The following is a 14,212-nucleotide window of genomic DNA, read 5'->3' as shown; positions in this document are numbered from 1 at the left end:
TTTCTGCATACAGGTCTTTTGTTTCCTTAGGTAGGTTTATTCCTAGATATTTTATTCTTTTTGTTGCAGTGGTAAGTGGGAGTGTTTTCTTGATTTCACTTTCAGATTTTTCATCATTAGTGTATAGGAATGCCAGAGATTTCTGTGCATTAATTTTGTATCCTGCTACTTTACCAAATTCATTGATTAGCTCTAGTAGTTTTCTGGTTGCATCTTTAGGATTCTCTATATATAGTATCATGTCATCTGCAAACAGTGACAGCTTTACTTCTTCTTTTCCGATTTGGATTCCTTTTATTTCTTTTTCTTCTCTGATTGCTGTGGCTAAAATTTCCAAAACTATGTTGAATAATAGTGGTGAGAGTGGGCAACCTTGTATTGTTCCTGATCTTAGTGGAAATGTTTTCAGTTTTTCACCATTGAGAATGATGTTGGCTGTGGGTTTGTCATATATGGCCTTTATTATGTTGAGGAAAGTTCCCTCTATGCCTACTTTCTGGAGGGTTTTTATCATAAACGGGTGTTGAAATTTTTCAAAAGCTTTCTCTGAATCTATTGCGATGATCATATTTTCTCCTTCAATTTGTTAATATGGTGCATGACACTGATTGATTTACGTATATTAAAGAATCCTTGCATTCTTGGGATAAACCCCACTTGATCATAGTGTATGATCCTTTTCATGTGCTGTTGGATTCTGTTTGCTAGTATTTTGTTGAGGATTTTTTCATCTATGTTCATCAGTGATATTGGCCTGTAGTTTTCTTTCTTTGTGACATCCTTGTCTGGTTTTGGTATCAAGGTGATGGTGGCCTCATAGAATGAGTTTGGGAGTGTTCCTCCCTCTGCTACATTTTGGAAGAGTTTGAGAAGGGTAGGTGTTAGCTCTTTTCTAAATGTTTGATAGAATTTTCCTGTGAAGCCATCTGGTCCTGGGATTTTGTTTGTTGGAAGATTTTTAATCACAGTTTCAATTTCAGTGCTTGTGACTGGTCTGTTCATATTCTCTATTTCTTCCAGGCTCAGTCTCAGAAGGTTGTGCATTTCTAATAATTTGTCCATTTCTTCCAGGTTGTCCATTTTATTGGCATATAGTTGCTTGTACTAATCTCTCATGATCCTTTGTATTTCTGCAGTGTCAGTTGTTACTTCTCCTTTTTCATTGCTAATTCTATTGATTTGAGTTTTCTGCATTTTTTTCTTGATAAGTCTGGCTAATGGTTTATCCATTTTGTTTATCTTCTCAAAGAACCAGCTTTTAGTTTGACTGATCTTTGCTATCGTTTCCTTCATTTCTTTTTCATTTTCTGATCTGATTTTTATGATTTCTTTCCTTCTGCTAACTTTGGGGTTTTTTTGTTCTTCTTTCCCTAATTGCTTTAGGTGTAAGGTTAGGTTGTTTATTTGAGATGCTTCTTGTTTCTTAAGGTAAGATTTTATTGCTATAAACTTCCCTCTTAGAATTGCTTTTGCTGCATCCCATAGATTTTGGGTCGTTGTGTTGTCATTGTCATTTGTTTCTAGGTATTTTTTGATTTCCTCTTTGATTTCTTCAGTGATCTCTTGGCTATTAAGTAGTGTGTTGTTTAGCCTCCATGTGTTTGTATTCCTTACAGATCTTTTCCTGTAATTGATATCTGGTCTCATAGCGTTGTGGTCGGAAAAGATACTTGATACAATTTCAATTTTCTTAAATTTACCAAGGCTTGATTTCTGACCCAAGATATGATCTATCCTGGAGAATGTTCCATGAGCACTTGAGAAGAATGTGTATTCTGTTGTTTTTGGATGGAATGTCCTATAAATATCAATTAAGTCCATCTTGTTTAATGTATCATTTAAAGTTTGTATTTCCATATTTATTTTCATTTTGGATGATCTGTCCATTGGTGAAAGTGAGGTTTTAAAGTCCCCTACTATGATTGTGTTACTGTGGATTTCCCCTTTTATGGCTGTTAGTATTTGCCTTATGTATTGAGGTGCTCCTATGTTGGTTGCATAAATATTTACAATTGTTACATCTTCTTCTTGGATTGATCCCTTGATCATTATGTAGTGTCCTTCTTTGTCTCTTGTAATAGCCTTTGCTTTAAAGACTATTTTGTCTGATATGAGAATTGCTACTCTAGCTTTCTTTTGGTTTCCATTTGCATGGAATATCTTTTTCCATCTCCTCACTTTTAGTCTGTATGTGTCCCTAGGTCTGACGTGGGTCTCTCGTAGACAGCGTATATACAGGTCTTGTTTTTGTATCCATTCAGCCACTCTATGTCTTTTGTTTGGAGCATTTAATCCATTTACATTTAAGGTAATTATCGATATGTATGTTTCTATTACCATTTTCTTAATTGTTTTGGGTTTATTATTGTAGGTCTTTTCCTTCTCTTGTGTTTCCTACCTAGAGAAGTTCCTTTAGCATTTGTTGTAAAGCTGGTTTGGTGGTGCTGAATTCTCTTAGCTTTTGCTTGTCTGTAAAGGTTTTAATTTCTCCGTCGAATCTGAATGAGATCCTTGCTGGGTAGAGTCATCTTGGTTGTTGGTTTTTCCCTTTCATCACTTTAATTATGTCCTGCCACTCCCTTCGGGCTTGCAGAGTTTCTGCTGAAAGATCAGCTGTTAACCTTATTGGGATTCCCTTGTATGTTATTTGTTGTTTTTCCCTTGCTCCTTTTAATATTTGTTCTTTGTATTTAATTTTTGATAGTTTGATTAATATGTGTCTTGGCGTGTTTCTCCATGGATTTATCCTGTATGGGACTCTCTGTGATTCCTGGACTTGATTAACTATTTCCTTTCCCATATTAGGGAAGTTTTCAACTGTAATCTTTTCACATATTTACTCAGTCCCTTTCTTTTTCTCTTCTTTTTCTGGGAACCCTATAATTTGAATGTTGGTGCATTTAATGTTGTCCCAGAGGTCTCTGAGACTGTCCTTAATTCTTTTCATTCTTTTTTCTTTATTCTGCTCTGCAGTTGTTATTTCCACTATTTTATCTTCCAGGTCATTTATCCGTTCTTTTGCCTCATTTATTCTGCTATTGATACCTTCTAGAGAATTTTTAATTTCATTTATTGTGTTGTTCATCACTGTTCGTTTGCTCTTTAATTCTTCTAGGTCCTTGTTAAACGTTTCTTGTAGTTTCTCCATTCTATTTCCAAGATTTTGGATCATCTTTACTATCATTATTCTGAATTCTTTTTCAGGTAGACTATTTCCTCTTCATTTTTTAGGTCTGGTGGGTTTTTGCCTTGCTCCTTCATCTGCTGTGTGTTTCTCTGTCTTCTCATTTTGCTTATCTTACTGTGTTTGGGGTCTCCTCTCTGCGGGATGCAGGTTCGCAGTTCCCATTGTTTTTGGTGTCTGTCCCCAGTGGCTAAGGTTGGTTCAGTGGGTTGTGTAGGCTTCCTGGTGGAGGGGACTAGTGCCTGTGTTCTGGTGGATGAGGCTGGATCTTGTCTTTCTGGTGGGCAGGTCCACGTCTGGTGGTGTGTTTTGGGGTGTCTGTGGCCTTATTATGATTTTAGGTAGCCTCTCTGCTAATGGGTGGGGTTGTGTTCCTGTCTTGCTAGCTGTTTGGCATAGGGTGTCCAGCACTGGAGCTTGTTGTTCGTTGAGTGGAGCTAGGTGTTGGTGTTGAGATGGAAATCTCTGGGGGATTTTCGCCGTTTGATATTATGTGGAGCTGGGAGGTCTCTTGTGGACCAGTGTCCTGAACTTGGCTCTCCCACCTCAGTGGAACAGCCCTGTCGCCAGGGTGGAGCACCAAGAGCCTGTCCACCACACGGCTCAGAATAAAAGTTAGGAAAGAAAGAAAGAAAGAAAGAAAAAGAAAGAAAGAAAGAAAGAAAGAAAGAAAGAAAGAAAGAAAGAAAGGGAGGAAGAAAGAAAGAAGATAAAATAAAATAAAGTTATTAAAATAAAAAAATAAAATATATTTATTAAGAAAAATAATTTTTTTAAGTAATAAAAAAAAGTGGACAGATAGCACCGTAGGACAAATGGTAAAAGCAAAGCTGTACAGACAAAATCTCACACAGAAGCATACACATACACACTCAGAAAAAGAGAAAAAGGGAAAAAAATATATATCATTGCTCCCAAAGTCCACCTCCTCAATTTGGGATGATTCGTTGTCTATTCATGTATTCCACAGATGCAGGGTACATCAAGTTGATTGTGGAGCTTTAATCCACTGCTCATGAGGCTGCTGGGAGAGATTTCCCTTTCTCTTGTTTGTTCTCACAGCTCCTGGGGCTCAGCTTTGGATTTGGCCCCGCCTCTGCGTGTAGGTCCCCGGAGGCGTCTGTTCTTCGCTCAGACAGGACGGGGTTAAAGGAGCCGCTGATTCGGGGGCTCTGGCTCACTGACGCCGGGGGGAGGGAGGGGCACGGAGTGCGGGGCGGGCCTGCGGCGGCAGAGGCCTGCGTGACGTTGTACCAGCCTGAGGCGCAGTGTGCGTTCTCCCGGGGAAGTTTTCCCCGAATCACGGGACCCTGGCAGTGGCGGGCTGCAGAAGCTCCCGGAGGGGAGGTGTGGATAGTGACCTGTTCTCGCACACGTGCTTCTTGGTGGCGGCAGCAGCAGCCTTAACGTCTACTGCCCATCTCTGGGTCCCGCGCTGATATCCGTGGCTCGAGCCCGTCTCTGGAGCTCCTTTAAGCAGCGCTCTTAATCCCCTCTCCTCGTGCACCAGGACACAAAGAGGGAAGAAAAAGTCTCTTGCCTCTTCGGCAGGTCCAGACTTTTCTCCGGACTCCCTCCCGGCTAGCCGTGGTGCACTAACCCCTTGCCGGCTGTGTTCACGCCGCCAACCCCAGTCCTCTCCCGGCGCTCCGAAGCCTGAGCCTCAGCTCGAAGCCCCGCCCGCCCCGGCGGGTGAGCAGACAAGCCTCTCGGGCTGGTGAGTGCCTGTCGGCACCGATCCTCTGTGCGGGAATCCCCCCGCTTTGCCCTCCGCACCCCTTTTGCTGTGCTCTCCTCCATGGCTCCGAAGCTTCCCCCCTCCGCCACCCGCTGTCTCCGCCCGCGAAGGGTCTTCCTAGTGTGTGGAAACATTTCCTCCTTCACAGCTCCCTCCCACTGGTGCAGGTCCCGTCCCTATTCTTTTGTCTCTGTTTATTCTTTTTTCTTTTGCCCTACCCAGGTACGTGGGGAGTTTCTTGCCTTTGGGGAGGTCTGAGGTCTTCTGCCGGCGTTCAGCAGGTGTCCTGTAGGAGTTTTTCCACATGTAGATGTATTTCTGATGCATTTGTGGGGAGGAAGGTGATCTGCGTCTAACTCTTCCGCCATATTGAAGCTTCTCAACAACTAAGATTCTTTGTGTTGATTTAAAAATAGTTTTTAAAAAAAATCTCTCATGTCCTATTCCATAACTCCACGCTACCTTTTGCTGAGTAGTGTCATTTTTTAACTTTTTTGACCAGGTCCTCAATAAGAAATCAAATGTCCACTGTGACCCAGGGCACAAATACACGTAAATATATGTAAATATATGTGTTGTGTGAGTGTGTGTGTGTGTGTGTGTGTGTGTGTGTGTGTGTGTCTGAAGTTAAAATCACAAAGACTTGCTCACTGATTACGGACTGTGATCTATAATGTTCCATTATGTGAATGAGTGCCTATCATAACCCACTATACTCATTTTCTGACCCACCAATGGGTCAAGATCCACAGTTTGAAGAGCCCTGGGATGTGGGAGGAATGTGTTAATAGGAGTTAGAACCCTCAGTTTTTTTTGCTACTTCCACCTTTGAATGTGAAAATTTGACTCCCAGGAGCAAACTGAGGTGACTGGATTGGATCATCTCCAAGGCCTCCTTCTGTTTTAATCTATCATCAGGGAGTTTCCACCTTCACACAGACGATCTCCCTTTATCTGGTAAACAGGAAAGGCAGTGCATTTTTCCCCCTCTGTGCAGTACTGACTGCTCCCACATGCCTCCCATCACCCCTACTCCTTACCCATGTCCATTTCTATGGGGCTTCAGTGCTGTCAGCTGCTCAGCCCAGGGGCCTGACTCCATCCACAGCTGTTGTTTGGATCATCGGTCCCAGAAACCATGCTGGCTGGGGATGTTAGGCCCTAGGGTCTACCCCAAAGCAATATAACCTTGCAGGGTTAAATCAAGTAAGCACAGTATTAATATTTACATGGATTTCTAGTGACATATGTTGTGTCTTTAATGGCCCATCCATCAGACTTTTAAACCATAACAGATCTATTTTGAATTTAGGACATGTTTTTTACATTTGGAAATAGAAACTCTGACCATATCTGGCAGCAAAAGTCTAAACCTCCTGAAAAGAAAATATAAACTTCCCAGTTCATTAAAGTAAAAAAGAGAATTTAAACACAGTATATTTACTTGTGGATAGAGAAGTTTCTCTGACTATAATCCCAAAGTGATTTTGAAAATCACAGGGCGCCCAAAGCGTTATGGTAAATTCTTCTTAAGTCAGAAAGATAATTATCTGTATAATTTCTGTGTATGCACTAAACAAACTTACACACACACACACACATGTACATAGCCACAAAACTCTGCCAAAGCTGACGTTAGTAAGTGAGGACTCCTGAGTGGTGAAGTCTGGATAGTATAGTCAATTAAGGAGTTAAAACTGAGTGACAGTATCTTAGGGGCTGCAAGAGATTTGCATTTTTCTACCCACAGGATTCTGTGATAGGGCACCTGTCTCAGCAGACAACCAAAAAATCCAGTGCAGGACCATAGTGCACTTACCTTCCCCACTAAGGAAAAAAAGTAATGCTTTAAGCATGTGTCCATTCCAGGTACAGCTTTTCACTGCATAGCAACATATATATGTGTGCATGTGTGTGTGTGTGTGTGTGTGTGTGTGTGTGTGTGTGTGTGTGTCTATCAATATATAAACTTGAGAGAAGTAGGCAATGTAGGCTAATAGATAAACAGAAACCACAAAGGATTATTAGAATCACTACCTCCATGGATTAAAAAATTAGAGGAGGCATTACATTATATTAGATTACAGCTAACATTTTAAACACAGAACACTAGTATGAGAAATATGTATTAAGATTGTGTTCCATATTTTCCTCAAAGAATTAAATCAAGTTCCTATTAATATTTAAATATCAAATAATGATGATCTTATCAGTTACCTTGCACCAGGATTCTTTCTTTAACACTTCACTTCTTACAGTCCAGGCTACATGTTAAGAGATGCCTGCGCTGATTCAATATATCCTAGTATTAGTAGGATACTAGTAAGTAGTATTGCCAATATTTGCCAGCTGGTATAATGGTACATGTCAAAATTTGGGGAAACTTGTATTAGTACTATAATAACATAGAAGCCATCAGACCACATTTCATAGTTTTATTGAGACTTTTTCAGTTTTAACTGTCTATGGTAGGTACAATTCTAATGACCATGATTATATCAAAGCTCTGCTGTTATTACCAACAGCAGATACGAAGTTGGCTGCCATGCCATGGACACACACACACACACACACACACATACACACACACACACACACACACATTCCAAGCTGTACACTCCTGCATGCAAACTTATAGGAAATATACATTCCTTTAAAACACAATTATGCACAATTAGTCTGGAATCTGTTAAGCTACCATTGATTTCGATAAACCTGAGAAAGCTCAAAATGTCAAGTAACACTGTTTCCATACTGCTCATTCAATGGCACTATTAATCACAAAGAAATCTAGTTCAATTATCTATATTAAAATTACAGATATTATAAAAATAAACATTTTGGCAAAAGCACTAAAACATACTAGAATTCAAATTCACAATTTTTGATATGTAACATATATTCCCCTTCATATTAATTTGTAATGATGTGTATAATACAATGTACAACAGAACTAAAAAACTGAAACAGGATTCAGCAGCTAAATAATATACAGTTATTACTGTAAAAATTGGAATTAAAGTTATCAAATGAACAAAGAAAACAATAAAATTACTAGCAGTGTTGAACTTGCTGGTAGTGTGTTACTTAGAAACTCCATCTCACAGAAATTAAGATTATACTATTTCACGTTGAAACACAAAATAAAAATTGAAGCGGAATTGAGCACAGTAACTGATTACATCAGCTGCCTCTTTCTCTCCCCATCTCCCTAAAGTATTTCCTCAAACTCTAATGTTGTATCTGTAATGCCCATCTCACCATACTTCTAAAACGTAAGAGATCTCCTTTGAATTTAGGACAAGGCTTTTGCATTTGGAAATGGGAAGCTCTGACTGTATTTGGGGACACAATTCCAAATGTATTAAAAAGACAATATAAACTTTTCTACAATAGTATATAAAATGTAGACAGTACAGACCCAGTCTGGCTAAGATATTTTGTATTTACTATCGATTGACACCAAACTGTGTCTATGTAGATAGAACCCTAAATAAAAAGAAAAACGTGCAAAAGCATTTGTAGAGAAGATGAATCACTTGTATCACAAAACAGATTTTCGTATTTTAGATAAAAGAAATCTGAAGACCTAAACATTTCAAGATACTGATATTTGGAAAGCATCATAATATACAGTAACTCTCATTTTTTATGCATCATATATTATGTAAAATACACCAGTGTGACATATTAATATTATACATTGTAATAAATATAATTCACCTCAGTATGTTGGAACTTTCAAGAAAGTTCTTCAGTCTGTACAATGGGAGGGCTGTGAGCTTCATCAATAAATACTATTATGATAGTTACAATTTGACCAGCAAAGTTAAAGCTTCACTATATCTCTAACTAATTACAAATCTTTATTGTCACTAGTCCAATTCCAGCTGCTACAAGCTGCTACAGTGCTATAAGCACTGACATCTCTTGTATCCAAAGGCAATGTAGTGCACTGCCCTGAGGAGACTGAGAAAACCTACAGGTCATATCCATATCACAGTCGGTGAACTTTGTATGAATTTTCAGTCAAGGACTGGAATTGAACAGTCCTGGAAAATACAGTAGCAGACTTCATGCACCTCTGGCTTTACCACATCCCCTAAGGCCCCAACAGATGGATGTCATCTAACCCTTTTAATCCACGGAGAGTGGGCTTGCCAGGGTCAAGAGTTCCACAGCTGGCCAAGTGGCAGTGTCACCATTTTAACTCCAAATCCTACTCTCATGCTGTATCTCTTCTTGGTCTGTGTTTTTAGCATTTCAGTGCAAACACTGATGCAAACAAGTGCAAACATTGTTTGCAAACAGGTGCAAACATTGATGTTCAAAGAGTCAAAGATGCCAACTGATGAGCCATAAAACGCCTTGAGCTTGGCATTCAAACAGTTTTGTAGTGTGAAATTTAGTTAACTGCTAAGTTCTGTAATTTTGACTCTTTTATCAAAATGCCAGTAGATTTCTGCCTTTACTCTTAAAATACCTACTCTTATCATGTATCATGAATCAGATCTTCAGCCAATAGATCACCATTAGCAGACTCGTCCCAGAGACCAATTTGTGCCTGGAAGGGGTTGGAGAGATCATTCTTGTCACTATTAGGCAGGCATCTGCATGTCATCATTGTCTACCATGTGATGTATGAAGCTAAAGAAGAAACACTCTGGAAAAAGCATGCCAAGGAGTAAAAGAGCACTTCTAGTCACTGTTCACCTCCACACTGGACCAAAAGAAAGTTCTCTGGAAGCTGAAACAACGTACTTAACACATACTGTAAACCAGCCTGGGCATCAGACCTAAAAGGAAGAACACTAAAGTAAATGGTGAGGGAATATTATAGAAATGTGTACCATTAGCCTTCGAGTTTAAGGATGATACGGGCTTTGACATTTCCATTTTGGACAATTTAGTGATATTAATTGTGTCTCACTGAACATGATATTTGACAGGGGTAACACACTCATGACATATCTTAGTCTTTTTCTTTTAGGATTCCACAACAGACAACACTGCAGGGCCCTAACCAAATGAGAACCTAGCTAACCCTTCTCTTTTCTCAAAATGGGGAGGTGTAGGTAGGACATCTAGAAGGTTTCTTCTTGACTTGGTTTCTATAATTCTGTGCTTTAAGACTGAACCTGTGAAAAAGCAGCACTCTTTAGGATGGCTAAACACAGCTTTTCTTCATTGATCTTAGTGGCTGGAGCAAGTCTAGGAAGAAACTTTAGGGCTCACAAATCTGCAGTCCACTGAGGTCCTGCAAGAACTGAAGCCCAGCTCTGACTTCCCTGTCACCAGGTCCCACAGGGCGCTAGGGTTCTCACCTTGAGGCACAGCCCCAAACTGCTCTACATATAAAGTGCTTTCAAACAAGTTACCCCACCATCAGCTGCAGACTCTGATATTGGCTTTGTTGGGGGTACCTTCACCATTAAAAATTCCTTTGACACTGGATTTATTTATTTGGTGTTGGAAATTGTCACCTCACCTCATTATTCGGCATTATATCGAATTTGACCATTTCAAAGGCTAGAAATGCCGCAATTCAATATTCACTGAACATCGTTATTAAAGTTATTGAAGTATTTTACAGATTTGTCATTACTGCCCAGCAGAGGGAAAATATAAAAGAAAACACTGTCTGGTTAAACTATTGCTAGTCTGATTAGTAGTTTCTATACCTTACTCTTTAGTGCTGTGGTACTTCAAGTACTTGAATTTAATTCCTCATATTTCCCTTTCCCATATGTCTGGAGTTTTTTCCTTCAAATATGAGGCTGTAAGATCCAGTGAAGCATCACAGCATTTCATTCTACCAACACAACCCATACACATTCTTCCTTCTTCTTTTTATATTGCATTTAATGTTTTCCAGCATTTGGAAGGAGCAAAAGCAAAACAAAACAAAAAAAGGGCCTTTACACCATAATTAATTTAAACTAAAGTCCTTATTCTAAGAATGTCTTCTCCGCACTCCCAGTTGCCTCATACGTTCGAGAATATGTTTGCCGGCTATGCATTATGGATGACTGTCAGCCACTCTCCCGCCTGCCCAACATCCCTCACCTCGCTAACAGTTATTCAACCTTGGTCTGTAATTTATCTGTGATTTTGAAAACTGTTTTTACAGATGGAAGTGAGCATTTGTACTGGAACACAAACACACTCCTAGGGCACTGCACAGCAGTGGTGCAAGTAAATGCTCTTCGTCACAGGAAGTCTAACAGAGTTTGTGGTGTTTACAAAGGAAAGTACATGCACTTTGATTATTTTGAAGGCATTTTACCTGTCAGATAATATATACAGGATTCCACCACCAAACATTTAGCACCCAACGCAGAGGGAGCAGTTTTCTAGAAATCACTGGGAGATAATCACTTTTGAGACTTGTCAATTCATTGACTTGATTTTTCTATTCAATTCTCCAAAGTAATTCAGCCAGCCATCACCTATGCTTGCAGGACCAAGAAACACCCAGCTGCAATCTGTTCATCTGCTACCGAGTGAACCGAGTTTAGTATTCTGCTGTACTACAGTAATTTGAGGATGTGAAGTTTCAATTTGTTCCCACCTCAGATTATTAAAAACAATAAAGACTAGATGAATCACAAACTCAAGTTTCAGGTGGTCAGTTTTCTTGGAGAAGTTATTAATATCCAAATAGCTCCAGTACTCATGTAAACTTGAAACAGAAGAGCTTGCAAATTTTAAAGGCAGAAGAGAAAGTAAATATTTAAGGATAGTATTATTTTATGTTACATACTTCTGGTGAGAAAGAAGGAAGTCCTTGAAAGCAAACCCAAACAAGCTAAGTGTGGGTGTAGGCATTTCCACTTCTTTTTCTTTTTTTTAAACTCACTGCTTTCTTGGTTTGAATTTTCTCTAATCTTACTAGAAACTTAAAGGGGAAAAAAGCACTTGGCTCTATTAAGCATCCTACCATGTTACAAAAGTGGGTGTTGGGGGATTCTTGCGTCTTCACAAGCTTGTATCTCCGTTCTGCTTGAACTCGGATAAAATATTGAGAGTCATGTCTTCACTCTTGGACTGCAAATTTGCCTCACTTCTTCTGGAAGCTTTCCTGGTGGCCCGGGAGAGTCTCCTTCTGAAGGTATCTCCTGCCAAGAAATAGAGAATGGGGTCCACACAACTGTTGAGACTTGCTAGACCTCTTGTCACCTGATACGTGGCATAAACCCTGTCATTGAAAGCACACATTTCTGGGGTCTGAAAATCCAGCCGGGCCCTCAAATTCATTGTTTTCATCACGTGGAAAGGGATGTAAGACACAGCAAAAACAGTCAGTACAATAATCACCAGGTAAATGGATTTCCTCCTCAGAGGCGAATTGTCCAGGTCTTTGTAAATCAAAGCTCTCACAATTAATCCGTAACAGCCCAAAATCAGCACCAAAGGGACACAGAACATGGCCACAGTCGTGCACATGCTGTAGATGAAATAACTTCGCAGGTACTCGTCTGAGGTGGTGTCATAGCAGGTGATGGTTTTGTTTTTCCGGATCCCGGTGCCGGAATAGAAGAGGATGGGGGAGATCCCCACCACCACGATGAGCCACACCAGCACGCTGATATAGACTGCGTTCTTCTTCTTCAGCCTCCCCAGGGACTTGAGCGGGTACACCACACCGCTGTACCGGTGCGCGCTGATGCAGGTCAGGAACAAGATGCTGCCATAGAGATTCACATGGAAGATGAACCTCTGCAGCTTGCACATGGCATCCCCGAAGATCCAGTCGGTCTTATTGAAGTAGTAGAAGATGAGCGCCGGCAGAGTCAGCACGTACAAGAAGTCCGCCAAGGCCAAGTTGAACATGTACACGGAGATGCCGCTCCACGGCTTCATGTGGAAGACGAACATCCAGATGGCCACGCTGTTGCCCAGGAAGCCGACAATGAACACCAAGATGTAGACAGCTGGCAGGTAGTAGAACTGGAAGCCTGTCTTGGTCAGCGCGCATTTGAACGGAGAGGCGACGGCGGCGGTGGAGGCCACTGTGCTGTTCCCCCAGGGCGAGCCCGGGCCGGCCAGGAAGGCAGCGTCCGTCCCATTGGGGACCGCCGGCCACAGCACCTCGGTCATTCTCTCCTCCCCGACTTAGGCGGCGGCTCCAAGGGGCGAGCGGCGGCAAGAGGGCGGCGGCGAGGGGCGCAGCGAGCATCGGAAAGGCGGGCGAGCAGACGGGAGGGGGCGCCGGGGAACTCTGCGGGAGGGGTCAAGCAGGGGCTCGCCCACGCCGGCTCCGGGCCCGCGTTCGCCGCGGGCCATGAAATCTGCCCCGGGCCGCGACCGAACCGGGCTGGCCGGAGGACCAGCAACTTCCCGGTGAGGCTGGCAGCGCCGAGGTTACACAACAGGGCGCTACGGACACCGCCGCCGACAACTTTCCGACTGCGCTTTCCCGAGGGACCGCGGGTTCGCGCCGGAGAGCGCGCCGGGGGCTCAGTGAGGTCGAGCCAAACTCGCTGAGATGGGGAGGGCGCGCCCCAACCTCCTTCCCCCAAAGATCAACTTCGTTTGGGCATCTTCCTGCGCCCTACCTTGCAAGCCAGCAGCTCGGCTCTAGGGCCCGCGCCGCCGCCTCCGCGCCCCCGGCTCTCAGCGTCTGGGGGCCATCGGAGCGCGCGTGGTCGCAGACTCGTGTGCTTCTGGATCGCGTGCGGCTCGCCGTCTGTGTTAGCTCGCAGGCTCTTCTAGAGACCTGCTTGAGTGCAGGCGGCGGGAGGGCGAGCCGGGCTCCCCGCGAGGATGGGCGGAGTTTGGGCACCCGGGCGAGTCCGCGCTCCTCCGGGAGGCGAGGGGCGTGCCTGCGCGAAGTTCGCCCGGGGCCGGAGGCGGCTTCTGGGAGAGCCGGTCTTCACCAGAGTCGGCGGTCAGGGCGCGCTCGGTCAGGGTCAGGGGTAGGGCTGGCTGCTGGAGAGCGATTGGTCCGAGAGCGCTCCGTGGCTCTTCCGCCAGCTATCTCGGCAGAGTGATGTTGCTGACACACAGGAAACCCCTCTGACCGCTCAGAGCCTTCTGCCTACAACCCTGGAGCGGACCGGAATGAGACTCAAGTCTCTAGGGCCCTCAAGAACCACGCCAGGTGTTTGCACGTTCCAAGCAGCCTGTAGTCCCCCTGTAGTCCCCAACTGGGAAAGCCCTGGCGTTGCAGTGCTCCGCGCTTCACCAGAGACCGGATTCCTGGCACTTGCAGGAACCTGCTGCTCCCAGAAAGCTTTCAAAGGAGGGAGGGTGGGGAGGGAAATGGGGAGAGTCTCTTTCTGTCCTTC

The 14,212-nt window shown here is 42.9% G+C and overlaps 1 protein-coding gene and 1 long non-coding RNA gene across 3 annotated transcripts in view; one reads left to right on the top strand and one right to left on the bottom strand.

The window, feature by feature from the left end:
* The window catches only part of LOC132424311 (uncharacterized), a 233,791-nt gene that overhangs the window by 211,342 nt on the left and 8,237 nt on the right, over window positions 1-14,212 (top strand). The gene's annotated exons all lie outside the window — the stretch shown is intronic.
* On the bottom strand, window positions 7,343-13,151 carry P2RY1 (purinergic receptor P2Y1). Its single transcript, XM_060011450.1, has 2 exons — window positions 11,209-13,151; window positions 7,343-9,718 (listed from the first exon to the last, which is right to left on the bottom strand). The coding sequence occupies exon 1, from the start codon at window positions 13,020-13,022 to the stop codon at window positions 11,901-11,903; it is 1,122 nt and encodes a 373-aa protein (XP_059867433.1). The 5' UTR covers window positions 13,023-13,151; the 3' UTR covers window positions 7,343-9,718; window positions 11,209-11,900.

The sequence above is a fragment of the Delphinus delphis genome, chromosome 4 (genome assembly GCF_949987515.2).
Source record: "Delphinus delphis chromosome 4, mDelDel1.2, whole genome shotgun sequence".
Taxonomy (NCBI): domain Eukaryota; kingdom Metazoa; phylum Chordata; class Mammalia; order Artiodactyla; family Delphinidae; genus Delphinus; species Delphinus delphis.
This window is presented reverse-complemented; position numbering and strand designations above follow the sequence as displayed.